Below are 27369 nucleotides of genomic sequence, written 5' to 3' on the forward strand. Positions count from 1 at the left end.
CGCCCGCTCGGCCTCCGCGCACGGCAGGCGCGGCCGCGACGAGGCGAGCTGTGCGGGGCGGCGGGGCGGCCGCGCGGCCCCCCCGGCGGCAGCGAGGCGGTGGCGGGGACCGGCTCGCCCACCCGCCCCGTCGATGGGAAAGGAGGAGCCTGGGCCGGCGGCGCGCAGGCGGGGGGGGCGCTGGCAGGAACTTCGGCGGGGCTGAGTCTGCGGCCCCGGGACGGCATCGAGGGAAGCCCCGGGCAGCCGGCGGCGGCGGCAGCCTACTGCAGAGTACGTGCGGACCGGCCGGGGGCGGGGGGTGCGCGGGGTGCGCGGGACCGGGGAGCCGGGGTAGCCCGGTCGCGGCCCCGCGGGGGACGGCCGGAAGGAGCGGGCGGGCCGTGCGTGGGTGATTCCCGGAGAAATCCGGCGCGGGGGGGACGGGAGAGTGGGCGGAAAGTACAGAAACGTCCCTGCCGTCTCTGCTGCCGCGGGGGGGGCCGCGGGGCGGGGGCGGCGGGGCGGGACGGGACGGGACGGGACGGGACGGGGGCGGCGCCCCGGCGGCAGGCTGCCGGTACTGCGCAGGGGTACGGGGCGGGGGGGGGGTGGCGGCGCTGTGGTACCGGCCGCCCCCCTTTCCCCCCCGGGCAGTGTGGTGCCGTGTCCCTCCGCGGCCGCTCCCCCGCGCAGTGGTTCACCCCCTCCTCCCGCCCCGCGGCCCTTGGCGGGACGTGAGGGGTTGTCCGGGCCCGGTGGCTCCGGGCGCCGCCGGCCGGGCCGAGCCGAGCCGAGCCGGGCCGAGGGGGGAGACCGCCCCGCCTGTCCGCCGCCCGGCCACCCGCGCCCCTCGGCGTAGCCTTTACGGAGAAGCGGCCCCCGGGGAGGCTTCCCGCGGGCGGTCGCCGCCTCCCGAGGGTTGCCGGGCCCCGGCCGGGGGGTGTTCGTGTCAGCGGGCTCGGCCGCTGCGAACTTGGTGCCGGGAGCGCAGCCCCCACCCGTGCCCGCTGCGCCGGTTTCCTCCGCGTCGGCTCCCTTCCGGGGCCGGCGGCGGCCGCGTCCCGGCTGGCATGCTGGGGCGGTGGGTGACCCTCCCCGCGCCGGGCTCGGGTGGGAATCGTGAAGTGCCGGGGCTCGCTCTTTATCCTTACGCGGTTTTATTTTTATTTTTATTGCACGTTTCAAGTTTCTTATTAGTTGTGGCGTGACACGCATCTGTATTTGAATGTGAAACTCGCTTAATAGGTTGTATTTTGGCACATCTCAGAGCTAGACAAGACTATTTAATTTGCTAAGTCTCGCTTCTGCAGCTACGTGTAATTTTCTTCTCCTGCTAAAAGTCCTTTGGAAACGCTGCAAAAATGTAATGAATATGCAAAGCAGCCAGCTCTCAAATCCAAATCCGGTTTGTCTTCAGAGACTTTTCAGAACGCCCAAAGTGATCAAGATATATTATGAAATAATCACTTTTCCCTAAAACACAGGAATGTGGTATTTCGCACTTTCTCCTTGTGCGTATTCCTAATTTAATTGGTGACAGCTCAAATATAATTCACCTGAAATGAAAATCTCTAAAAATCACTTAGGGTTGCTCAATTGCTTTTACTCCTAGTGCAGCCTTAAAAAGCAGGAAAACTGCTAGTGTAGTCCTTGCCCCGTGCTTACATCCCACAACTCCCGAGTTTTCCTTCTCCCAATACTTCACCCACGTCCACCACCTGCTTACTGCAGCCGCCTGTCTTCCTGCCACCTCCGGGAAATGTGCAGCTTTGAACTCGGACCAGGCAGAATGGGCAGAAATGGGTGTTTTCCCGGGGTTAAAGATGTTGAGCTGGGCTGCTGCCGCTGCCGGTTGTCTTGATAGAGGGAGCCGGTTGCAGAGATAGGTTGTGATTCCTACACTGGTTGTTTACAAATATTTAGCAGTGCTGTGTGGTGTCTCTCTGTGGGTTTTGTTTTCCTTTTTCCTAGGAGTTATGTTTGTGGTCAGAGTTAAGGTGACATCCAGCATTTGGAGAGGAGGGCATGGCATGTGGGGTGATAGGCTGTGGATGTGAATGAGGTAACGTGGAAAATCAGAATGCATGGTTGTGGGTTGCAAAGGCTGAGTGAAAATCTAACTTGTGATTTCCTGCTTCTTCCGTGGCTGTAACAGTATGCAGCCTTGCATGTATTTTAAACAGCTTTGTCTGTTATGGGGAATTTCGTAGCTTCTTTGTTTGTGAAAAATGTAAAAGACAGCTGCTCTTCCCTGTGTGTTCCCACACTCCTTACTGGTATGGACAACGAGCAAAGAAGGGGGAGAAGTAGCAGCTCAGCTGCCATCGCTGCGTTCATTTATTCCTGCAGACCCTCCCGTGCCAGCTTCGCGTTCCCGCCTTTTGCCATAAAAGGGTTTGCAGTTGGCCATACCTTAGAAGATCTACCTGCTCGCTCCTAAGGCAGCAGATCGTTCTGGATAGCTTCTTAGGGTTTGCCAGAGGACATTAGCAGGCTGTTACTCTTGAACCAGGTTTGTCTGGGATCCCAGATTAGAAAGCCTAAGACTTAGAGGGCAGGCTGTGGAAGAGGGGGAGCACATGCAGTGCCCCAGGGTCTTACGCGAGGTGCTCTTCCCAGTGAAGAGCATACACAAGTCTCCTGGCTGCGAGCTCGCCCTGTGTCTTCTCGTTGCATAACCTCTTCTCCTGCTCACCCTTTGCCCCCAAAGCACAGCCCCTGCTGCGCTAAGAAGTGAGAACAATGGTGGTGGAAAGCAGTACTTTAGGCGTCTTAGTTGCAGCTTAAAGGTCACCTGAAAGATGTGTGGCGCTGAGACTTGAGTGGGAGTGCTAAGGGTTTGCCGTAGCCGGATAGGTAAGCAGAGCCAGGCAGCAACGGCAACGCCGTGTGTCCCTTGGGTTAACGGTCTCTTATGATTCAGGCAGTGCTGCGCTGCTTTCTCAGCAAACCTTGTTTGTTGCTTGTCCTCTTCCTAAGGCTCATCTTACTCCTCCAGGTCGACTAGCTTACCTGCTTTGCTGGCTTTATAGGCTGCGAGCTGAGCTGAACCAGTGGAGCGGACCGGTAATGTCTGGAAAAGCAGCGTAGCTGGTGGCGTGGTGAGGCTGTCTCGGAAAGGGGAGGGAGCCTTCCCCTTCTAAAAGTTTAGAAATACCTGGGATGTCGTTGAGGTGAGTGCAGAAGGAACTCCGTTTAACGAGAGGAGAAAAGAGGTCAAAAGGAGGAGTGTTTGAAAATGCCTTCTCTGCAGAAATCGGTAGCAGTCGTAAATGGAAAATTTGCGTGGCCCTTTCAGGAGTTACTGTACTAAATTTGGAAAACAGAATTGGTCTTTAAAGTACAAAACAAAGGGATTTCAGTTTTGCTTTAAATGCAAATCTCAATGCAGTCTGAACTGTGGACTCGCTACTGACGCCTCCATAGTACATATTAATCCAGTTTTATCTGTCATGAGGAGATTTGTTGATTTAGAAGCCTCTAGGTAAAGGCTGCTCGTGGACTGTTGCTGCTCTTCCAGCCTGTGGGCTGGAAAAATGAGCTTCATGCCTTGCCTGGAGCTCTTGGGCCGTGTGTAATTTCACTGCCACTGTCCTCCCAGGATTCAGTTTAGCTCTCTGCACAAAGTCCATTTATGTAGATTTATGTAGATTTTGTGCTAAGATGAATGACTTTCAGAGCAAATGGGTATTCTTTTAACAATTACATAAGTTAATTTGTGGTATTGATGGGAGAAAGTCAACATCATTTGAAATGGGAGGGTAGGAACAGTTTATTGAAATGCCACTAAACCGTAATCTGTTAGTTTTGTTTGTCTTGTCAAAGTTTGTATGGAATGGGAGGCTTTTTCTAAGAAATTCTGTGAAGTAATGACAATTTTTAAAATACTGAATTGTGTACCATTTGAAGGATTACCTTAAGTGGTTTTCCTCATTTTCCTTGTTGCCTCTCACATCTTTGAGTGTAGACAGTACTTAATTTTCTGCAATTAACTGTTATTTTTGAAAGCTAAACTGTATTTCTAAAATATGTAGCTCTTAAATGTTTCCAGTTTCACCCTGAGTTCCAAAGTGTGTGCCGTTCATTAGCTCTTGAGCTCACCAGCAGCTCCTTGCGATAGCTGCTCAGATCTAAATGGCTATTGCTGTCCATTCTGTTTTGCAAATACCGGCGTACAAAGAATTATATGTGCAGGTGGTGGTTTTGGGTTTTTTGTATTTTTTTCTTTTTTTTTCCAGGGCTCCATCTCTCTTCTTGAAGAGATTGTTTGTAGGTATCCCATTGCTGCCACATACGTTTTTGTGAAGTTTCTGTTGGCCTCCTAATTTTATTTCTCTCTAGTAGAGTTTAATCAAAGTTTTGCAGCAAAAGCCTGATATTTCAGATGCCTCCTGAATAGAAGTTGAGTTCTGTTTGTTACATCTGTATGTTTGAGTTGCTGAAGAAGCAGCGCATATTGTAAAGGAAAAAAAAATATGCAAAAGTGCATATTGTAAAAATAAGTTCTGCCTTAGTTTTACTTTTGATTACCAGCCTCCCAATGTCCCTAAGCATACATATATTCTTGCATCGGAGTTTTGGGGGGAGAGGGTTTGCATGTTATTAAAATAGTTACCCCCAGTGTGTGCAAATCATTCTGTAACTGCTGATTTTGGGGTTACTACGATGTGTTTTTTAAAGTGCAACATGATAGTAGAGCCAGAGTAATGCTAGCAGACCAGCTCTGTGTTTTAGTTCTGTTACTTTCCCAACCAACTATAAATTACATGCTTTAGACCTTATTGACTGGTGGTTTAGCTCAATACAGTAATACTGGAAATTACCCGCCTGTAGTTGTGAAAGCCATCGTAGAGTGAAGTGGTGCGTGTGTGAGAGATCTTAGAATTCTCTGAAGAGTTTATTATTTGCGGGATAACTGTGGATAACGGGTTTTATGAAATTGAAACTTGTGCAAATGTTTTTTCTGCAGCTGTAAATGTAGAGCACTGCTGCAGTTTGTCTGTTGGGAGCCCTTGGAGCGCAATTGCTGCATTGTTGAATGGTATTTCATGTCAGAATTATCAACGCCATGCAGGTCTGTTAGCAAATAGAACGGGCAGGTGAATTCAAAATAACGTCTTTAAACTGTATGTGTTGGAATCCATCAGTATTTTTGCTTTGCCTGTGGATGTTCCTGCCATAATTAAGCTCAGTAGAGGCATTAGGTCCTTTTTATGCGAAATGGGGAAAACTGTAGAAATACTTGGTTCTGAAACACCCTTTTACTGATCCAGTTCATTAATCCTCTGGGGTTCTGTGAAGCACTTTTCTTCTTTGCTCTCCTTTTACAGTCCTCCACACTGCTATGGGAGGAAATGATTTGAGAATTCAGAAGAATTGAAACTGATGAGCTTTTTTTTCTTCAGGGGATCAAGTATTCAGTAATTCTTTGGAGTGTTTTGTGATCATTTTGATCTGAAGATGTAAAAGAGAGTCAAGCAGAAGCAGTGAGCAATATTGAATGACATTCTTGGGAACAAACATGAAGTGGCAATGCTGAAAACAAGCTGGCTTTGTGTTTGAATCATCTTTTTTGTAGGTGCACCACAACTATCTGCTGATTTGTTTTTTCACAAATGTTTCCATTAGGTTAACTAGTCAAAAAATAGAGCTTTCACCCCTTTTCTCACTTCCGTACGTGTTCTTATAATGAGAGAAAGAAATCCTGTCCCCTGAGTTGACAGCCTTACGGAAGGATGGGCGGTGGGGCGGAATGCATCTGGACGTTGGCATTCTGGTGCTCATCTTCCCTCTGTTTTTACTGTTTGCAGGTTCTGTCATCCGTGATGGCGTCAGCTCTACCCAGAACCCTTGGGGAATTGCAGCTGTATCGAATACTACAAAAAGCAAATCTCTTATTCTACTTCGATGCCTTCATTCAGCAGGGTGGCGATGACGTCCAGCAGCTCTGTGAAGCAGGTGAAGAGGAGTTTTTGGAGATAATGGCTCTCGTAGGCATGGCTAGCAAGCCGCTTCATGTTCGAAGGCTGCAGAAGGCTTTGAGGGACTGGGTCACAAACCCTGGTCTTTTTAACCAGCCTCTCACCTCCTTACCAGTCAGCAGCATTCCAATATATAAGCTGCCGGAAGGGTCTCCTGCGTGGCTGGGGATATCCTGCAGCAGTTACGAAAGGAACAGCAGCACCAGAGAGCCTCACCTGAAGATTCCCAAATGTGCTGCCACGACATGCGTGCAGAGTGTGGGCGCAAGCAAATCCGATGTGGTGGGGAACTTATCGCTGCAGAGCGGCAGTGAACCGAGACTCTGGCAAGGACACCACACCACAGAGAGCGAACATAGTCTTTCCCCGGCTGACCTTGGCTCTCCAGCTTCACCAAAGGAAAACAGTGAGACCCTGGATGCTGCTGCTGCTCTGTCAGTTGCTGAATGCGTAGAACGTATGGTTCCCTCCCTGCCCAAAAGTGACTCCAATGAAGTCAAGGAGTTACTGAAAACAAATAAGAAACTGGCAAAGATGATTGGTCACATCTTTGAGATGAGTGACGAGGACCCTCACAAAGAGGAGGAGATCAGGAAGTACAGTGCAATATATGGCAGATTTGACTCGAAAAGAAAGGATGGCAAGCATCTCACCCTCCACGAGGTAAAATACCGTGAGCAACAGTGGGCTTCCTCCCCTATTCCTACACCTTTTACAAGATGCTGTTCACAGGGTACACCTTCTAAGGGCACTTCTTGCCGGGTGACGAGAGTTGTGTGTCTTACAGGAGCCGTAGGCAGTCCTGCCCTGGGATAGAAATCTTGGGTGCAGTAGAAGTACCCTTTCTTGGGTGGGTGTGTGTGCACTGGTGACCTCACCTTGGTGTCATCAGACTGCTCCGTTAGTCTGCACCAGCATCAGACTGGTGCAGCCTGTCAGACAGAGGTTTTAAACAGTTTGCACTGGAATAGCAAATCAGCATTGCACTGAGCGTGGCGCTTGGGATTCTAAGCATTTGGCACATTTTTAAAGCAGTCCTGTCTTGATATTCCCTTGCAGCTTTGGGAGTAGACTGGTTGTTTGGGAGATGAGTAACTAAAATCACTTGTGTCTGGTAACAGGATCACCTGGCTTGGTTACTACCCTCTGCTGTCTTCCCTCACCTCGAGACCCTGCTCTGTAGCTTGTGCCCTCGAGGTAAAAAGGATTCTGCTGATGAGGTCCCTAAGCCTGTTGGGGTGGGATTTTTTTGTGTTTGAATTGGGATGAAGCTTAATTATACAACCTGTGCGGTTTTTTGGGCACAGTGGTCTTAAGCCAGTCAAGTGAAGTGCAGACTGTGTGAGGAGGAAGGGAAAGGACCATCTCCGGTATTGATCAGTGGCTGTAATTTGAAGGTTTGTCCTGTAATACCTGCATAGCATCTGTTCCCTCTTGTCCTTAAAAGTCCATGCGGGCCTCCTTTGCTTCTCTTCTGGCATTCTTGAGGCTCACACTGCATACATTGTAATGCAATAGGTGTGTCTGTGTGGGGAATAGTTCCCTAGTGCCAAAGTACAGTACAAGAGGAGAACAAACATTAATTCAAAGCAGTGCCAAAATGCTGTTGATATGAATGCTGCATCAGCATTTTCACAGTTAACAGTGATTGCAAAATTTCAGTTGGATTTAAAATTTGGCACGTAAGGCTTAGTTCCCAAAGGGAAAGGCAATGTTTATGTTACAGGAGTGCCAAAAAAACTGTACTGGCTTTAGCCTTTTTTTGCTTCAAGAAGAAGTTTTGTAGGTGTGTGATCCATAGCGTAAGACTAGGTTCTCTTTATGCTTCTGAGTGGAAGGGCAAAAGGAAACAAGGCATATTTCTTTACATTTTTGTTTATGTATTTACATTTATAAGGCAACTGCACATCACCAGCAGTGACTTCACAAGGGCTTTTACTACAGACTGGGGAGACACTTCCAAGGGAACTTGTCAGTAGTCAGCCGCATTTCTACCACACAGTTTTAGCTGTGCAGCTTTCACTTACGTGCTTTGTGGCTTTATGTTGAACGCTTCTAATTTGTGAATTCATCCAGTGTGCAAGAACAGATCTCGGCCTACTCCCCTGACCTTGCGGGACTCTCTCCCGTAACAGAACAAGTTGCGTATGAGATGGAGGCATGATTTGAAAGGATTAATTGTGTAGATGCCCTGTGTACGTTGCTGCAGAGTCAGAATTTGGAGAATGGGGGTCCTCCCCAGCTGAGGATGGAGGCAGTCAAGGTGTACAACGTGTACAGCTGTGCACTTTTGCACTCTCTCTCTGGGATAGCAGCTGCAGAAAATGCTCTGAAATGTGGGCAGACATCTTGTAGGATAATTTCCAAGCATCCAGCAGCGTAATGGGAGGTGGGTGCCAGGGGCAGCTTTTGTGACAGGCGTGTGGTAGGCTCAGGAGTGGCTCTATGAAGCTGGAGAAGTGAATAGCGGCGTGGTAGTTTGAAGGAGCAGGGTAGCAAAGAACTGGAAGAAAGGACAACTGCTCTGCCTTGTTAATTTTTTTTTAGTACTGCAGTACAGATCTTACTACATCATTGTAAAACCATGTTTAAAAATGGAATGAGAGCATGGTTTGGCTTTAGGAAATATTTCTATCGCTATTATGATTAAGGGCACGAGATCAAAGGAGTATGTGGTTGACTTATGCCTCACTTACGCATGTGGGGCCTCGCTGAACTTGATGGGAACAGCACACATGCAAGCAAGAAGAATTTGCTCATAATTGGTTTACTGTTTGCTTAAAGAGGCCAGATTTCACAAAGTTTTGTCTTGAACAGTTTTCTCTCCATTTCCATATTAAAGCGGCAAATACACAAATAGTAGCAATGAGACCATTTTTTGTTTAAAATCTGCTAAACCAGAGTTTGCCTTTTGGAAACTCAACTTCAGTGGATTTTTGTTTTTGATGGCTTAAACAACTTGCTGCTCAGAAGGAAGGACCATAAACAACCAGGGAGGTAAGTTTCTGCTTGTTCAGAGACTGTGTTTCTGCACATGTTAATACATTCCAAGGCTGTCATTCTGCCTTGCAGTTCAAGGTTTCTCCTTGCAGCTGGCAACGAACAGCTGAATAAACTTCACTATGAATTTAAAAAGCTTAAGTAGTGGTTAGCTTCTTAATGTGAAGATCAGGGTATCTCTGGCTTCTCAAGCAGAGTGGAGTTGCATGCAAATTAAAATCAAACTTGATGGAATTATTAGTGGTGAATTAGTGAGAATATTCTCTGTTTCAGTATGAACACTGGAGTGTCTCAGAGGGCTTGAGCAGCCATTAGAGGCCAGTGAGAGCTGTAAACACTGAGATGGTTTGGAACCGTGTGCTATTGGTAGGGTTATCTGCATAAGGCAGTGATCTAGCATAGAATCTGATGCAGAATCTTTCAGAGACGTTCCAAAACTAATAAACATACTGTCCTTAATCCATCCCATTGTCTCGGTATTGCACAGCTTTTCAAGCACGGAGAGCACTTTATGTTTAAAGTTGGACTGGAGGAGGGATGAGTATGAGGCATGCCCTTGAACTTGGTGACCCGCGCGTGTTTGAGTCAGATTTGTAATTTGCGTGTTAATATTTCAGTTCTTGTCTAGGTACCTATAAAACCGAAAAAATGCTGTTTAATAGTGTGAGAAACAGGAATAAGAAATGCAAGTAATACATGTTGTCTAGCTCGGTCTCTTCCTTTTCTTTTGCTGACTCACCAAAACAGTAGGGCTCAGTATTTAATTATGTGTATTTTAGTGGGGGAATCTATGAACCCCATCAGATGGGAATACACCCATCTCTTTCCATAGAGCCTGTATGGTTATGTGCTGCTCCATATCATTAAGGCTTCCAGCAAACAGAATCTTTATTTTTAGGCATGCAACACTTTCTAGCTGCAGTATTATGCCTCCTGAAAAGGCAGGAAGCCATGATGCACTTCAGTAAGTCTGGATGTGACCTGAAAGAAGAAACCGGGAAAAACAAACAAACAAACATTTGGCTTTTCTCATATATTAGGATAAACAGCATTTGCCTACAACTACCCAAAGCATTTTCAGTCATTTCAGCTCTTTGCAACCTTCCAGCACTTTATTGAGGGATAAAAAACATCTCAAATTATTTTGTAAGCATTAGCCGTATTATTCATCCTCGGCAAAGTAAAAGCTATCACTGTTACCGAAATTAGTGCCTGCTTTGGATGGTAATTCTTTTGATCAGTGTTGTATTAACCTTTTATTTTTGTATCTTTTTTCCCCCTTGTGTTTTTTCTGAGAAGATAGACATTGTAGAACAACTGTTCCTGTCTAAGGGGTAATAGTTTGTTATTTTAGCACACTGTCTTGTAGGAACATAATAACCTAGCAATGTTTCACAGATTAAACCTAAACTTCCCACCCTTGTACATCTGATCTCTGTGAGATTTTTTTTTTTGTCTCTGCAGAGACTAGAGGATCAGGCAACATACCTAGTTCGCCTGTTAAAGACATGTTTGCCCTCTCATTAGCATTCAGTTATTGCCGGAAGTGCCCTACTCGGATCAGAGGCTTTTATGCTAAACACAGGAAAAAATGCTTATTAACTATTAGGAACAGCAGTTCTGTGTGAGGTTTTACTGGAAATACTGCATAGGCACAGGCCACTGAGAGAATCTCAGCTCTTCTGATACTTGTTTTTGTTTTTTCAACCTCCCTGGAGAACAAGTGTTGCATTAGGCGAAATATGTTTTTTCTAATTTGGATGACCTCAAGCACTGTAGCCAAGGACAGCATGGTTGTGTGTTGTTCATGTCTTATGACAGCTTCCATCCTTCAGGGACGGAGCGTGCGGTGTTTCGGGTGAGTCGCTGGCCTCTGTGATTTAATTCACAAGTAACATTCTGTGGTGTGCTAGACGGTGGGGTAAAGGAGCGGGTTTCTGAGCCTTCTCCCAAGAGACACCATTTAACTGCAGACCTGCTGGCCTGTCCTCAGCTTCACCTTCTGTCCAGTTCCACGAAAAGCGCTTCTTGTACGAACAGTGTTTTTGGTGTCTGAGGTCACACGTGTGTGGTCCTGCCCGTCCTCAGCCACATGACTCTGTGCTGAGCTGCGGCTGTTCTTTGCACTGCCAGATCAAGGGTTGGGGATGGCACATCTCGATTTGTCATGAATATGCTGACTGTGCTGTGGAAAACCTAGCTGCTTTGTAATATTCAGTAGCCTGAGACACATACAGAACATACTGTTGACGGTAGCAGCAAAGCAGCTGTGCTCATTTGCGAGAAGCCAAGCCCATTCAAAGCAGCTTAATTTCTAGAAACAAAGAGTAGAAGAGTTGTGGGCACTTTGGGGAAAAAACACACCTGTAGTATTCTGTTGGCCTCTTGCTGTTAATGCTTCATTACAAGTGCTGGCTGTTCTTCAGCTGAGGAAGAAGTGAAAATGTCTCTTCAGCCCCTGCTCACTGTGGAAGGAGCAGGGAATCTCCTCTCCAGCATCTCAGTTGCAGTGTCTCTTGCCTTAATAATTTTGTTGTTTGTCCATACTGTTGACCATAGGCTTTTCAGACAGCAGTATTGTTAAGCTGGTGTAATTCATGTCAGTATCACCACTTCCTATAGGCTTCTGAAGAGCATTGCGAAACCATTTTCAGCCTTAAGACTTCCCCCCCCCCCGCTCTTTATGAAACTATTGCCAGCACCAGAGGCAGTAGAAATGTGTCCCGGCAGGAAAACATCCTTGAAACAAGTTACATTTGATTCATGTCTGAAGATAGTCTTCACAAACACGAGGGTGAAAAACACAGCTAAAAAAAGTTTAATCGTTTCTTAAACCATCCCCTTCTACAGAATTTATGCTGTATTCACCAGGGAAAGCCATCTGTACCCACACTGTCAGGGTGGTGGGTTTTTTTTTTTTTCCCCAAGTCCTGGGCATATTGCATTTATAAAAATAGTATTCCCTGTAAACCAGGCTTTGGGAGCCAAACACTGTGAACGTTCAGAGCTACTGTTTTATACTGAGATTTAATTAATGCTGGGATGAGGCACAAGCAGTGCACATTGAGAGAGTCTTACAATAACATTTTACTTTAAAGGACATTAAACGCACCAACTACATTTATATCTTTTCTCTTCCCAGAGGTTTACCTGGCTTAGTAAGGGTATAAATAAACTGAAGAAACCCTTCAGGGTTTAGTATACAATTATAGGTAATTTTACTTGCAATCGAAATTTTTTATTATTTCAGAAGAACAGGTACTTTTACAAGCACAATGGGTGAAATTATGCAAAATCATGAATCCTTGTTTTTGTGTTTGATTTCCAGCTAACAGTTAATGAAGCAGCCGCTCAGCTGTGTGTAAAAGATAACGCGTTGTTGACCAGGAGAGATGAACTCTTCGCACTAGCTCGGCAAATCTCTCGAGAAGTTACATACAAGTATACTTACAGGACCACCAAGTAAGGTTTTAATTAACTCAAAGGACCTTTACTTTCAGGGAGCTAATCAGTATGATAGCATTTCTTCTAAAGAACTGGAGACACTTTCTTCTTGCTCTTTAGCTAGCAAAGTGCTCTTCTGAGGAGGGTAGGAAAATGCTGTTTAAGTTGTGAAGCTTTCAAACTGCTAAGATTTCGCTGTCTTGAATTACCTTTTTATTTGCTCTCTAGTTTTCCAGATTTTGCGATGATAGTGCATGTTGAGAGGCATCTGAGAGGCTGGCGTTTCAAGTATTTGAGGCATTTGTGTATTTCAAGGTTAATGCAAATAGGCAGAGTAGCCAAACCTGCTTAATGTATCAATTATTTTTTTTTCCATATACAGATTTGCCGCCTTAGTTTCCAGGGAGTGAAAAAGATAAGGTCATAGGGAGTGGCTTACAAACTTGCTTTAAAGGAACTGAAGCTGAGTCCTAATTTCAGTTGTTACTGTTCTCTTAAATGAACTACTGTTATGAAACAGTAACAAAGGGGGCTTAACAGCTTTTAAGTACAATTAAAACTTTAGAATTAATAAATATGATTGAAAGTCTTGATACTTTCTATATATTGTTTTTAAATGTTCACTCCCTTGAGTAATGCAGTATCCTTTCAAAATACATTTTCCTACACTTCTAGGAGCTTTTTATGGTTTTCCTTTGCTCCCCTTTCTTCCACAGTGATTAATGTAAATATACATCCATTCTGGGTAAGCAATGCCAAAGGCATTTCTGTAATTCTCTGTGCTCAGGTAGCTTTCCTTTCTGTTCGGAAGAAGAGTGCATGAGTCTCTTGACATTTTTGAAAACAACACAAGGGGCTTATATTCCTCTATACTTGAGTGACGTTTATTGTCATCTCCAAGTGAATTGGAGGCTTTTTCTGTGCATCTTACTTGTTCTTGCCTGATTTATTTTTTTTTTCCTTGACTCTGTTTTTCATTATTATTTCTGATGGTCAGGGTTAATGTGCTGTTCACTGATAGTGTGTGTGTCTTCTCTTCTAGATCTAAATGTGGAGAAAGGGATGAGCTGTCACCAAAGAGAATCAAGATAGAGGTACAGTATTGTGACTCCTGTATTTTGACCTATGCATGCTAAATAAAATTCACTTGTTTTGAAGGGATCCGTCTTAAGAAATTTGTCAGAAAAACATTTGACAGAGAGTTGATGGGTGTGAGAGAGAGAGGTGGAGAACATCACCACTGTCTCTGCAAATGTAAATGCTTGATGGAGAAACCTGTAGGAGCAGGGGTAAAGAGTAGGATTTGCTTAATTGTAAAGTTAATCTCAGTGTTTTGCGCTCTGAGTGAGTAGGAGGGGGAGGAATGAGACTGACTGACTTCCTGTGGTGGACTAAGTTTCAGCACTATAGGAAGTGTCTTCCCAAAAGGCCTCCTGCTTTTAAGTCAGTGTGAGGTGGGGTTTGCTTAATTCGCTTGAGTCAGCTTGTGATCCTGTCCAAAATCCAGAGTTCTGGGTAAGGATTGATGGCGGAATACTAACTATCTCTGACTATGCTATAAATTATAAACCTGATCATATTGAAAAGTCAAAAGCTAACTAAAAGCTGTATATGTCAACAGAAACGTTTGTGCCTGTAGATATTAATTTACAGTTTTTTGTAATTAGTTTTGTGTAAAAAGCACATGTACACTTGGCTGATGTATACACCTGCACAAGATGTTGCTTAGGGAGATGCTGGGAGTTTCTTGTTAGGACTGCAGGAGCAACATATATATAGTTTATCTTCTTCTTTGGTTACCACTGCTGGGAAGTAAATGTGAGGCCTTTGAAAAAGTCACTTTTAATTTAAAAAACAAAACAAAAAAAACGTTGGAAGTATGTGTACCTATGTACCTCATAAGAATAGCAGATCTTCCTTATAATTTATTTTTTAAACAAATTACTGTTTCACTGTTACATGGGTATCTAATTCATCCTTAGTGCTGTGGGGTTTTTTTATTGTACTTCTGCTCCAAAAGTTGTAGCTTAAATGTGCATTAGAATGTAAGCTAGGCCTGAGCTAGATTTGTATGTGACACAGATAGGCGATACATTCTTTAACTGTAGAGAACAGTTGCAGCATATTCTGGAATGCGTTTTTCACGTGTAACTCATTCTGTGAAAAATGATGCACTGAATGTAAGGCTTTCATTTTTTTCAGTAGTGCGATCCTTTGTTACCTGTACAAAGGCTTTTCCTGTGAGGCAAACCCTGGTGAGAGCAGTTAGTTTTGAAAAGGCAATTATGAATAGGTATGGAGGAGTTAATCTTATTTATTTATTTATTGAGTTCTGTTGGTCTGTGTACAGCTGTAGTTTGAGTTTATATAATACAAAATATACACATGCATTGAGGATTTACTGGTACCTTTGATGATAAGTCAGTAATGTCATTTAGATGTGTTAGGATTTGCTTTGACCTATGCTTGTTCTTCGATCCACAGAAAAGAGCAGGAAAATGCTGCATTAAATGATTTTATCCACCTTCACCATTATCTGCCTTGACCAACACATTGCAGGATGGTTGCTTGAGTCTCCCCTCTTTTGTCCAGTCTAGTCCTACTTTATAAGAGCTAGTGGGGAGCTGCTGCTCCTATGCTTGAAATAGTATTTCACTGACTATTGGATTTCAACATTAGGAATTTTTTTCCTTCATTCAGTAATAATTGATGATGAGCAAGTATCTAAAATGACACACTGCAAGGGAGCTGCTTTATTCCACAGGATCTTCATTGAAAGAAAAAGTAAAATTAAAATCCTGGAAAATACAGGATGAAACATTAGGTTTTTTGGAGAGCAGGAAATTTGGACAGCCTTTAGGGGATGTGCATTCTCTTATTTTCTGCATGGTGAAATCTTAAGAGTCTGGAAGGCCTGCTTTCTCTAGACACTTTTTAATTCAGTAATTCTGAGAAAGGATGTTTACTTGATTTTCTTTTTATCTAAAATTACAGTCATCTTTTAAAATGCTTGTGAAAATTCCATGTCCTAACTGTACAAATGACTATTTCAGAAATAGGACTTTTTTCCAAAATAAGAAATTGAAAATTAAACTAAATGAAATAATCTTTCATTTGATAGCATAGCATTATTAATTATGAAATTACCAGTGTTGTTACCAGCATAAATGTCTTTTTCCTTACAAGTTTGGGAGTCTTCTAAGGAGTAAACCATGACTTCAGTGCATTATAATTCTGAGGTACACTGTAAATCATGGACTTTTCTTCAAAGAAATTAAAAAAAGATGCAGTATTACTAAGTAGGTCACTTTTACATGTGGTGTTTTGAGTTCTTGGGGCTTGCATTTTGCAAAAAAAAAAAGGTCCTTTTTTTAGTAGTATGTTTGGGGATTTTTTTGTGTGTTGTGTTTTGTTTGTTTTTAGAATAGTGGAGTTGAAAATGGTAGCAAATGCTGCAGATTTTTCCTTCTGTTCTAGATAAGAATTCCTCATCCTGTTTTTAAAGTTGTAATGCTTCAATGTGGCTCTATTAGCTCACTATCATGCTAATATCATGCAGAGGATCTGAACATGGGTGGGTTTTTTTTTTTTGCTGTTGTTGTAACTAGGTCTGTCTTTTTTCTTTTTTCCTTTCCTTTTTTTTTTTTTTGAAAAGGTCATTTTGCCTTTCTGTTTTAAGGCTGAACTCTGTATTTTGATTCACCATTCCTTTACCCATTAGTCATTAATGTCTCTGCAAAGCGTGGTCTAAAATACTAGTGCTTGCATTTGGAAAGACTTCGCACCTTGTTTGCATAGTGTAAAAGATTACTTAAAAAAAAGGGATGAGTTAATTTCCTGAAATATAACAACACTTAAAAAAACCTCCAGAGAGACTCTGAAGGTCATCGTTGAGCAGAGCTAGCAGAGCTGTGTGTGCAAGCTGCAACACTGCCAGGTTACAGCCGTCATTGTAAATTTATCCTCTTCATGAATATGAAACTCACACAAGCATTACAAAGAAACAATATGCCGTGAATTACATCAAATTACCTGTAAAAGCCTTTCTCTTCCCCTGCGAGCTCTCCCCCTCTTATTCGTAGAGTGGGTGGGCAAGCTGTGGGAGTGAAGTGTAGAGAGGAGAAGGGAAAAAATTCCAGGCAAATGACAGACTAAAGGTGTGAAGGGAGTGAAAAAGGGAATGGAGTGAATTGGGTTTTGGAAGCAGCTGATAAAAAAGGTTTGTAGTTCCTAAACCTGCTCTGGACAAAGAGCAGGACAGGCGAATAGGGATGGAAGCGTCGCACCCTCCTGCAGAGCAAGGATCTCTCCTGCATAGGTGTTGCGGGGTGGGGGCACCCCTTATTTTGTCATCTTCCGTGACTCAGTACCGGCACTGCTCAAAGCGATGAGCTGTTGTGGCACCAGCTTAGAAAGCAAAACAAGTCACAGGTATATCATGCAGAAGTCATGGAGGGAGAAGCTACTCATCGCTGCTGCTGCTGCTGCTGCTTTGCATTGGGGTTGACGAGGTTCCCCTTCAGAGTCAGTGCGAATAGCCAAGAGAGCAAAGAAAGAGAGTTTTAAAAATATTCTTGCGGTCTGTGGTATAAAGAAATTGTTCTGTGTGTCAGTGTCTCCGTTCAGCTGAACGAGAGGGGTGGGGAGAGCTTGCAAAAGCTAATTTCACAAAACTCAGTGGGAGTCAGGGGGCACAGGCAGGGAGACCTGAGTGGAGGCTGCAAGGAAGTGTCTTCCCTTGGTGCCGGTATGGGTGGAGGGAGAGGAGAGAAAAGGCCCACCTCCACCGTTGCTGAGAAGGTTGAAAAGAAAACCAGTCGAAGTGTGGGATATGTGTTTTTCACAAAAACAGCAAAAGCAGTAGAAGCTACTGTTTGCATAGGAAAAATGTCATTAGGGGGAGCAAAAAAGCACATGTGGGACTGAGAACATCTGCTGCATGAAGCCGCTTGAAAAACAACTGAGCAGCAGCATGGCAAAACAAAAATGCTGTACTGCATGCAGCAGGCCCTCCTGACCGCAGAGGGAAAAGGAACCTCCAGGCAAACATGGTGCAGAGCAGGTCATCGCCTGGCCCAGCCTGCTCCTCATCAGCCCTCACCGACGGAGCAGTGGGGAGCAGAACAGCCAGCGGTGGGGAAAGGCTCCAGGAAGGTGATCCAGAACTGCATCGTCACCAGAGTTATCTGCGTGACTGACGGGTGACAGTCGCAGCAACAAACAGCAACAGGTAGCCGGGCCTGCTTTTAGGAAATGGCCTTTGGTTTTGTATTGGCAAGTGATCACAGATACGTTATAAAGAGCCGTGTTACCTGTTTTGTTGCAAAAATACGACCCTGAGTGATAGGTTTTTGTGTATGCAGTTTCTCATCTTCCTACACATAATCGTTCTCCTCTCCCAAACAAATTCAGGTCTAACTGTGAAAACGGTCAGTGCTAATGAAAATGTGCTGCAAAGCCTTTGTTTCTAGAGGATGAGGTTTTGTGGCAATTTACCTGGTTATGAAATTTTGCATACCTGTCATGTTTATGTTTTCCCTGAGGGAGTATGTTGGGTGGATAAAAGCAATATGCAGTGTTCAGGCAGATTTTTTTTTTTTTTTTTTCCCCCGAGCATAAAGAATAGCTTTATTTGCATTATGTTGCACTGAGGGTCTGGCCACCTGACATGAGTCTGACCACCACTCTGCAGGTCAGTAGGCAGCCTGCCAACGGCATGGACCTTATAGTCCTTCCTCTGTGTTTTTTCTGAAAGATGGCTTTTCTTGTTCTTGGGCTGTAACCCATTTGTCCAGCTATTGTCAAAAATGTTATTATTTCAATGCGTGTGACCTCTAGAATCCACAAGGAAAATATACCTAATTTGGTGTACTTTTGATACCTGGGTCTACGGATCCTCAGTGACAGGTGTCACTGTTTCCACGTTTCGGTCTGTCTTAAGATCTCTAGCTTCCTCTCACATTGTGACAGTCACCTATACTGTGCTTTTGTAAACATTTCTGGATGTTCCTCTATTTTACATGAGCTTTACTTTCGTAATGCCAAGTAGGATAAATTTCTCATCTTGAACCTTTGCTTCGATGATTAATTTATTTTAATGGAGTCTGGCAGGCTTTCACAGGAACTTTATTTGCTTTATTGGTACATATGGAAGCTGCAAAAGAGATTTGCATGTCATAAGCATTTGAGACTGGAAGAATTATTGAATCATGATTTCCCATAGTATATAAACTCTTTGCTACCCTACTTTTAAAATGGTGATATTTCATTTTGTGATACTAGTATAGGTTCTGTGTGAAATATGTTGAATTTCAGGAGGCTTTGCTCAGTTTCTCAAGGTTAGTATATCCAGCTGCTGTGCCTTATTCTCAACTTCATATAAACTTGATTTCTTAAGAATCTCTAAAGCCGCTGTATGTAGCGAGTGACAGAAGCCACGGGCCTGAATCTACCTGGCAAGAGTGAATGTGAACTAGTTTAATGTCAGTGACAACAGTAGTCTGGGTTCACCTGAAACTGTAAGAGATGAGATATGATTGCCTGTGTATGCAATTTTAGATATATAGCAGTTGTTGTTGAATGGCTATGTATATTTTATGCACAAACTTAAATGAAATGGATAGCACGAATATGTAAATTGCAGTCCAGAATTTTTACAAAAGTTCAGGAATGTTTTTAGTTGTTTTTTTTATTTCTTTTGAGTATACAGAGAGGGTGAAGAAAAATCAGTAATATGTCCCTCTTGGTGTTTGGTTTCTTCTTATGCTCAATAGGATGGCTATCCTGATTTCCAGGACACAGTCCAGTCGCTCTATCAGCAAGACAAAATGCCACTCGCTTTGGCTAAAGGAAAGAGTGAAGACTCAACAGCTCTTAATTCCCAGGTAAACCAACTGCATTACACTGTGAATAATATAGACCGTGTCTGTCTTTGTACATCGATTTTGATGTATTGTTTTGATGACTCAAGTAATTACTGTCAATTTTCAAAGGCTACCTAGCTGTGCTGTGATTGCATCACTCTTAATTTGGGTTTACCTTCTGAAACTGTTCTGACACAGTGCTACAGCTAAAGCTGTAAACCCTTGGTTAGTTCCAAGAAGGTAAGATCTAGTATAGTAGGCTTGAAAATACGCGATTGCTTGTTGGGAGCAAGCAGGGTACTATTGGTACAGTATGTGCTGTGTTACTTGCTTTATTAGATATAAATGGAAAGTTCAAGTTACTGAGTCTAGAGGAACAGAGTAGGCGATCTTGGAGTCCTCAGTTCTGACGTTTCTTGTAAGAATAAAGGCCAATATATTTAGGAAATAGTGAACCTCTGGATCTGAGAGGGTAATTTGCTTTCGAAGTAACATCTAGCCGGGTGGAAGTGCAGTGTTTTTGAGTATCCAGAAGGCTTTTTATAAATGAAGACAGGCTTCCGATTCTTTCTTTGTCTTTTCTGTAGCGTATCCCAGCCTTGAGGCAAAATACGCATCTCCTACTGTCAGTTGTTGCCAAGGAGGGATTTCATGCTAAGTTGCTACAAATTTATTTTGTATAGCTGATTTGGGCAAATGTAATCACCAAATTTTCATGTAAGATTACATTTAAGAGTTACACTCCTTTTTCCTGAGACTAGATGTGTTACCCTGTCTTTTACCTTCTTCTATTGCAGTCGTGTACAGTCATAGAAATCTGTTCATTGCAATGCATCAAAAAGCAATTATGCTACATGTTCTGATGTCACATAATGATTAAATGAACTTCATTTTTGCAAGCTTATTTTCATCTGGTGTATGCTTTAAAGTTTTCATAGGTCACTGCTACATAACAATGGACTAGAGATTTATTTTAAGCTTAAATGTATCTACAACTCTACAGGTTTTTCTACGGTGATCAGAAGCATTATTGCTGTTTAAAATTCTGGTTTTATCCCAATTAAACAACAAAGATGGCATGATTTTATTCTTTTTAAAAATTATTTTACAGTTCAAAAGTTGTAACAGGAGTGACAGAATAGCAAAATTAAAGCACACTTGAAAGTAAACTGTTTGAAAATAGTTTCTTTTTTTAATGTACCTCCCAAGACCAAGCTTGAGCTATCAGTGCTCTTCTGCAGAACCTGATGAGCTCTAAGCCAGAGTAAGTAAATATCGGTCATGTCACTACCCTGCTGTCAGGGTCATTACTGTGCTGGAGAAGCTCAGATTTTGCTGGTCTGTTATGCTGTCATTGTATTTGTAAATTGTTGAACTATGCTGAGTAAGCAGACTTTCATGGGAAGTCAGGGCTTTCATCATCTCCCAAGAAAAGTTAAGTGCTCTGCAATTAATAGGCCTCTCTACTAGCTGAAACAATTATGGCATTACCTGAAAGAGAAATTATTTTTTTTCCTATCAATCGTAGATGTTAAGTTTGTACACTTTCTGTTCTTATGTTCATTGTGGCTCTTCTAAATCAACTTTCTTGACTTGTGATTTTTTTTTTATTTTTGCAAGATGCCTATTTACATTCTCAAGAACAAGATTATATTGAAAGTTTGAATTCTCTTGGCATTAAAGTCAATGACAAACATTCAGACACCATTTCCTCCCACGTTGCACTGCATTGTTTAGTTTCACTCTCTAGAGGTGTATAGGTCTTGTTCTTCTTCTAGACAGACATTTCACACCTTTATCCCCCACAAACATACTGTCATCCTACACTTTCAGAATGGCAGATTTTTAAGCTTGTGTAGTGCTGTTTCCTAAAATAAAGATTCCAAGATGTCTGGTGAAATCTTGGCATAAGTTTTTAGCAGATGTTGCCATTGCTCTTGGAATACTTTTTGGAATACTTTGTGAAGACATATATTTGAACAGAGCTAACTGGATAATTAAGACATTATTTCTTGCTTTTCTTGAGATTCTCTTCACATAACCTGCAGTCCTAAAGTGCAGAAAGTGATTTTTGTGTGTTTTCAAAGAACAGAATTTAATGTTGCATTTCTGCATGGATGAACTACAGCAGCTTGCATTTTAAGTATTCTTGAGTGACTCAGATGTACAGTATGAAAATCTTTATGGGTGCAAAAATATTTTGTTTGCTTGATAGTTTTGAAGAAACTGTAAAGCACACATCTGTACATATGAGTCAACAAAAACCTATATCTAGGCTGTTAGTGTTATCATCTGATATTGTTTTCATTCCCTGTTGTGACTCGCTGTATGTATGTATATATAGAGAATTCTTTTTTGCTTTATTTGCAGTCAGAAAAGGTGATGGCAAAACAGATGGAGTTTCTTTGCAACCAGGCTGCGTTAGAAAGACGTCTTTCCACAGGGTGTTACAGACAAAACTCAGAAGAGCACAGCCCCAATGGCATGTCATTAGATAATGCTGATGGACAAGGTATGGTAGCTTCCAGGCATGGCGTTCCTGCCAGCAAATACATTTGATATTACGCAACCTTTGTCAGTGGTGTTATGTATCTAGTATAGAACACTGAGCACTGAGTGGACAAGACAAGATCTCTGCCCTGAAGTGCTTACAGTCTAAATAATGCAATCAGATGTACAGTCAGATTCTGCTCTGTTACTCTAATGTGTCTGGGCAAACTGCTTTCCCTATGGATAGCGTGGGGAGGGAAGAAGGCAGGGTGCACTACTATTCTTGAGGGCAGAACTTGGCACTAGCTTTATCCTAAGTTTTGAAAACAGAGCAGAATGTTGCATGTCTTTCTGTTCTTGCTTTGTGGAAATTGAAAGTAAAGCAGATAATGTAGTTGGTACCCCTTTTTGTTTACCTGTTTGTGCAGTCTAGGAACAAAACCTGAGGACCTGGCTATGTAAATGACTTAGAACTAAGCAGATTCTAACGATGTTCTTAGTAGCTTGTTATTCTTCAAAAAAGCTTACGGTTTTGTGGTTATCTCTCTGATTTACCAACTGGCTATTCCTTAGCTTGAATTAATTTTAGGAGTGTTTGTTTTGTTCGAGCACTTTCTGTTTGGATTTCTTTTTTTACTGTTGTGAAATGAGACAAAATGTTATAAACACAAGAAATACAACCAGAAGTTCTTGTATCTGTTTTTTAAGAGCTAGTTTGTTTAAGGGGGGTGGTGGGGAGAAGCAGTAGAGGGAGAAAGAGAAACTAACGGAATCCATATAAGTGAATGTTAAAACATAGGTTTTCATTTGTGTGTATTGGTCAAGCAATGCAGTACACAAATATACAGGAAGAATTAGGTGTGTGGATCCAGCTCTTCTTGATGGTACAAGCTTCTTTATAACATTTATCCATTGTGCAGTGGGAGTGGGAATTTTTAGGATCTCAAAGGGATTGTGCAGTGAGAGCAGGAATTTTTAGGATCTCAAAGGGGGTTTTGAGCAGAATAAGAGAGTTGGTTTTTTGGTTTCTTGGTTTGTTGGTTTTGGTTGGTTGGGTTTTTTTGGTATGGCTGAGTGTCCCTTTCTAGCAGTGCCTGTGGAATAGTCTGCAAAGCAGCATATTTCCATAAGCCTTGTTTTGCTAGAAATCTTCCCTGAGCAGCTGGAATTTAGGATGCACTTTTGCTGATAGAATTTGTATGTCTCTAAGTCTCTACCTGTTGTTAATATTGCTTTGCTTTTAATGCATCAATGTTTCACTGTGAACAACTTCCAGGTGAAAGACCGCTGAATCTCCGAATGTCAAATCTGCCAAGTAGACAGCTGCAGCACGTTTCACTTGATGGAGAGCAGCATGTTGGAAAACCTCTGTGCAGTGATTTGATCCGGCTTTACCCCAGTGGTGAGGCAAAGTCCCAGTCCTCGGGTTAGTGCTGTCCCTTGTAAATTACCCACCATTTCTTACAAAGCCTGTGATGAACTTACTAATACATGATCTCTCTGAGTGAAGAAGCTAGTAGCTCAGCCTGGCATGCTTTGTGTGTAACCTTTTAATCAAGGCTTTGGACAGAACTTCAAGAGGAGTGTTACTTGCTAATCTAGAATCAGATTGAATATTATTTGGGAAAAGCTTAGAGGATGCGTAACTAGGTTCAGATAAGCAAGTTCTGGCATGTGTCTGTCCTCAGAGAGTGGTATTGACCCAAACTACTGCTGTTAAATACTTCTGTTGCTGTCATTGTAATGCAGTTTGATTATAACATGGCTTCACTCTGTGTAAAGGAATCAGACTTCTTATAAAGACTTTTTATTCTGGTTTGTAAGGACCTAGCACTGTTCCTGTTCTGTCAACCAAATCATGCATTAAGTCTTTTGAACTGGCTTTCCCATTCACTGACTTCTGCTCACTGGCAATCCTGTCATTTACCTCTGGCATCTCATTATAAGGTTGATAGAAGACAGCAAGAATCCTTTGTGAAATCTATATGGGTGGTTTCAGTTTAATACTTGGCACACTGAGATAAAGCCAGGAATTCTTGACACTTTCACAACATTAGGAATAATAATAAAATCCCACCTGAGTTTGGAAGATGCAATGGGAAGGAGGTTATTTGAAAGGCAAGATGCAAAAGTAGTTGTTTTCAAGACTGGGCAGAATCTTACATCTTCCACTTTGGTATATTGCAATCTTAGCTCACCTTTTTTGCAGTTTGTCCCAATCCCAGTGATAATTCACTTAGTGGAATTTCTAGTTGGGGATTTTTACCAGTTCCCTTTCAAAATGCAGGTGAAGAGTTCATCTCCACTAAGCCCTGATGCCAGAGAGAACTGAAGTAAATCTGTGGTGATTACTCTGTCATCACTGCAATGTAACTGAGGTGGTTCTAACCCAGATGGGTTAAAGCCCAGTAGGAGGAGGCAGAATTTACTGCTTCAACTCTTAGTATCCAAATGGTTCATGGACCTTTTTCTTGAATTAAGAACAGAATATATTTGTTTCCAAGCAGCGTTTTTAACATCTTTTTTTTTTTTTTTTTCTTTCTTTCTTTCTTTCTTTCTTTTCTTAATGCAGAAGGCCTTGGTATTTTAAAGGATTTTCCTCATTCGGCTTTTAACAACATAGAAAGGAAGGTCATAAAAACAGAACCTGAAGACACAAGATAGTCATTCTGCTCTGGAAAATGGTGTCATAGTAAAGAATGAAACTTCACAAGAGAAAAAAAACCAGCCTTAATAACCAGTGTTGCCTCATTCAAATAAGAGATTTCAATAGCCAAAGCCTAAGAACTGGTACAGTAATCTGTGGAAACAGGAAAGCAAGAGACACTGCAAACTAAAACAGTAATACAGGTGGATAAACATTCCTGTAAAAGTGGTTTTATAACGTGGGAAGATTCACAAATTAATATTGTGGGTCTTCATTATTTAAGAATGTATTATGTATTTGTATAACTTATCAAAGTAAATCTAGATGTCGGGACGTGTATTGAGTCCAGTAGATGTGGCTACAGTTCATTTTACTTGAAATTTCAATGTCTACTTTAAGTGTACCTAGCGTAGATATGGTTGTTAAACATTTGAATTAAAAATCCTTGGAGAATTAGGAATGCGAACCTTGTGACACAATTAACAGCAAGTTTGCAACTATATTTGTAGAAAAAAGGAAAATGCATAAAATATTTCATGGTTTAAAATGTTATGTGGATATAGCATAGACCTAGACCCTGATTCTGTATTATAGCGGACGTACTTGACACTTAACTATCGTTACATCACTTTCAATGGTTTCAGCAGCCTTTGTGTAACACACTTACAGCATAATACCTACCTACAGTTCAGGAGTGTAGAAAATGCCAGTTAGAGTATGGAAGAGTCCATATGATTGGCTCCCATTTTGCTGGGAAAATCTTTGGTTTGATATACTGTATAATTACTAAAATCTCATTTGGTAGGAAACCCAAGAGACCAAGTAGCATGGACAGGGCTGCAAAAATTGTGATTCAGACCATTATAACTTTTCGGACTTCTCTGTGGATCTTAAAAGAGAAGGGGAAAGAAGAAAAAAAAAAAAAAAAAAAGCAAGCCTCCTAGGTGTGGCAAAGATGAAATATGATGCAGGATTTGTGCATCGGTGTAAAAGGTTGCACCTGATATCCAGAAACCATAATATCTTTTGGAGGAGAGAGCCAAGGAGTTACGTCTTTAGCATGTGACTCCTTATTAAGTGCTGTCCAGCCCACATGATTCTATGAATATACCGTATACTGCATACAGTATGCCAATACGTTTCTTTATATATGTGATTAATTAACATCTGTATTCTTTATTTATTTGACAGTTTTTATTTTTTGTACATTTTCACTTTTGCAGATGTCATTTTATCTAAGGAGAAATAGTCGGCATATAACTTTGGAATTTACCATGGTGTGTTTGTGTGCATCCATTTTTCCTCTGCGCAACTCCCTCAATAAGAGTTGCTTTCCTGCAGTCAAAATAGTTATATGCCTCAGTTTCTGAATACAGTTTTTGCCTACAATGTGTTCTGGAGGAAAAAGGGAGGGCTGAAGAAAGTAAGTTACCATGCCAGTGGGTAAACTTCCATATTCAGGTGTGCACTTCATGTCTGCAGTTTGCTCTGTGTCATAGATGTGTATTAACGATTCAGTCACAGTCTATGTTGTACTGAAAGGGTCAGCGAAATGTGAGCTGAAATGTCTACACTGCAGTCTCTTATCACTGTAAACGTATCTAATTATTTTATCACTTTTGATTTGTGGAACAAAGCTTTATAGTAGAAACACCAGTAAACAACTTTTTATACTATTAAAATGTTTGATTTTTTAAAAAAATGTTTCTTGAACTGTATGGTACTGTTTCACTTACTGAAGTATCTTACTTTAAGCAACGGAGTTTGCAGCTTTGCTGTTAGAAATAAGAGATTGAATGTGTAGTTATATTTCCTCTTTCCTGTTGTGTGAGCTAGTAATACGGATAAGATATTTCTTCAGTTTGTAACGTTAGCCGGTGCCCTGGTTAGTATCCGAGTAGCTTTCATGAGATGTGTATGGAACTTGTTAAAGGACAGCTTAAGGTTTGCACTGTACTGGCATGATCAAAAGTTGTGCGTGGATCACAGAAGATGCTCTTAAGCTTGCTGGTCTCTTCAATTAAAGTGAGAGGAAGGACAAAGAACTTGCTAAGCAGCACGCTATTTCAGTTGAGTCCAGAATTTATTTTGTAAACACTAATGTATTAAATTTGCTATAAATTAAAGTATATAACAGTTATATTTTTGAGTTGTAAATACAGTACTTTGTGTCATGACCAGTTGGTTATCTCTAGAATGATATTTCAGTTTATAGTCCAACAGGCCATTTCAGTCTCAATAAGCTGGAAGCAATTTTTTTTTACTGGTTTGCAGCTGTGTGACTTTTTTTTTTTTTTTTTTTTTTTTTTTTAACCTGGGGGGGGAGGTGGGAGGTACATTCCGAGATTGCACATACATTTGGTAATAGCAAATATTCAAGCATTGGTCTTTCCATGACAAAGGTCTTGGTGGACTGCAACTTGGCTAGCCTCTGGAGTCGCAGGTGAAGTCTTGCCCTCATCTGCTCTTGAAGGGTTGCTAGATTCAGGGTACTCTGGATCAAAGGCCAGCCCTGCAAATGTTGCCTGTTCTTATCCACATGTTTATATTGTTGCTTACGAAATAAAATTCACCGTGAGAACTCTTTAGTTTCCCCAGGGGTTTTTCCTTCTTTCTTTTTTTTTTTTTTTTATTTTATTTTATTGTGTTTTCTAAAAGGAGGTGTTAATTTTCTGGGGATAGGGGAGGAGGGAGTAGCTTGAACTGCAGCTCTCACTGGAGGAAGCCTTTTCCGGCTCTTGTGGTTGAATCCTCATTTATGGGTGGCCTCGTTACGTGCACAGCCTGCGGGGCTTGAGTGGGCCACAGCAAAGAGGGAGGAACTAAAACCCAGGAAGGGTCTGCAGCGTGCCGGTCATATTTAACGCCCTTCCCACCTCCCGCACTCTTGCTTTTGCGCGTGCTTATATTTGCACAAGGATGCCAACAAAGCAGATCTGCCAGGAGGTGATACTAGGCAGTT

The 27369-nt window shown here is 42.3% G+C and overlaps 1 protein-coding gene across 4 annotated transcripts; it reads left to right on the top strand.

Moving 5' to 3' along the window:
* NAB1 (NGFI-A binding protein 1) lies at positions 1 to 26547 on the top strand. Of its 4 annotated transcripts, XM_052792224.1 has the most exons (9): positions 2 to 273; positions 1954 to 2044; positions 5793 to 6626; positions 12292 to 12425; positions 13450 to 13501; positions 19181 to 19291; positions 21641 to 21782; positions 23037 to 23186; positions 24333 to 26547. In XM_052792224.1, the coding sequence occupies exons 3-9, from the start codon at positions 5808 to 5810 to the stop codon at positions 24422 to 24424; spliced, it is 1500 nt and encodes a 499-aa protein (XP_052648184.1). In that variant the 5' UTR covers positions 2 to 273; positions 1954 to 2044; positions 5793 to 5807; the 3' UTR covers positions 24425 to 26547. The 4 variants fall into 4 exon arrangements, with proteins under 4 accessions (XP_052648185.1, XP_052648184.1, XP_052648182.1 ...); XM_052792225.1 differs by lacking the exon at positions 1954 to 2044 and having other exon boundaries at positions 1 to 273; positions 23037 to 23162; XM_052792222.1 differs by lacking the exon at positions 1954 to 2044 and having other exon boundaries at positions 5 to 273.
* The last annotated feature ends 822 nt before the right edge of the window (positions 26548 to 27369 follow it).

Source organism: Harpia harpyja, chromosome 7 (assembly GCF_026419915.1).
Source record: "Harpia harpyja isolate bHarHar1 chromosome 7, bHarHar1 primary haplotype, whole genome shotgun sequence".
NCBI lineage: Eukaryota > Metazoa > Chordata > Aves > Accipitriformes > Accipitridae > Harpia > Harpia harpyja.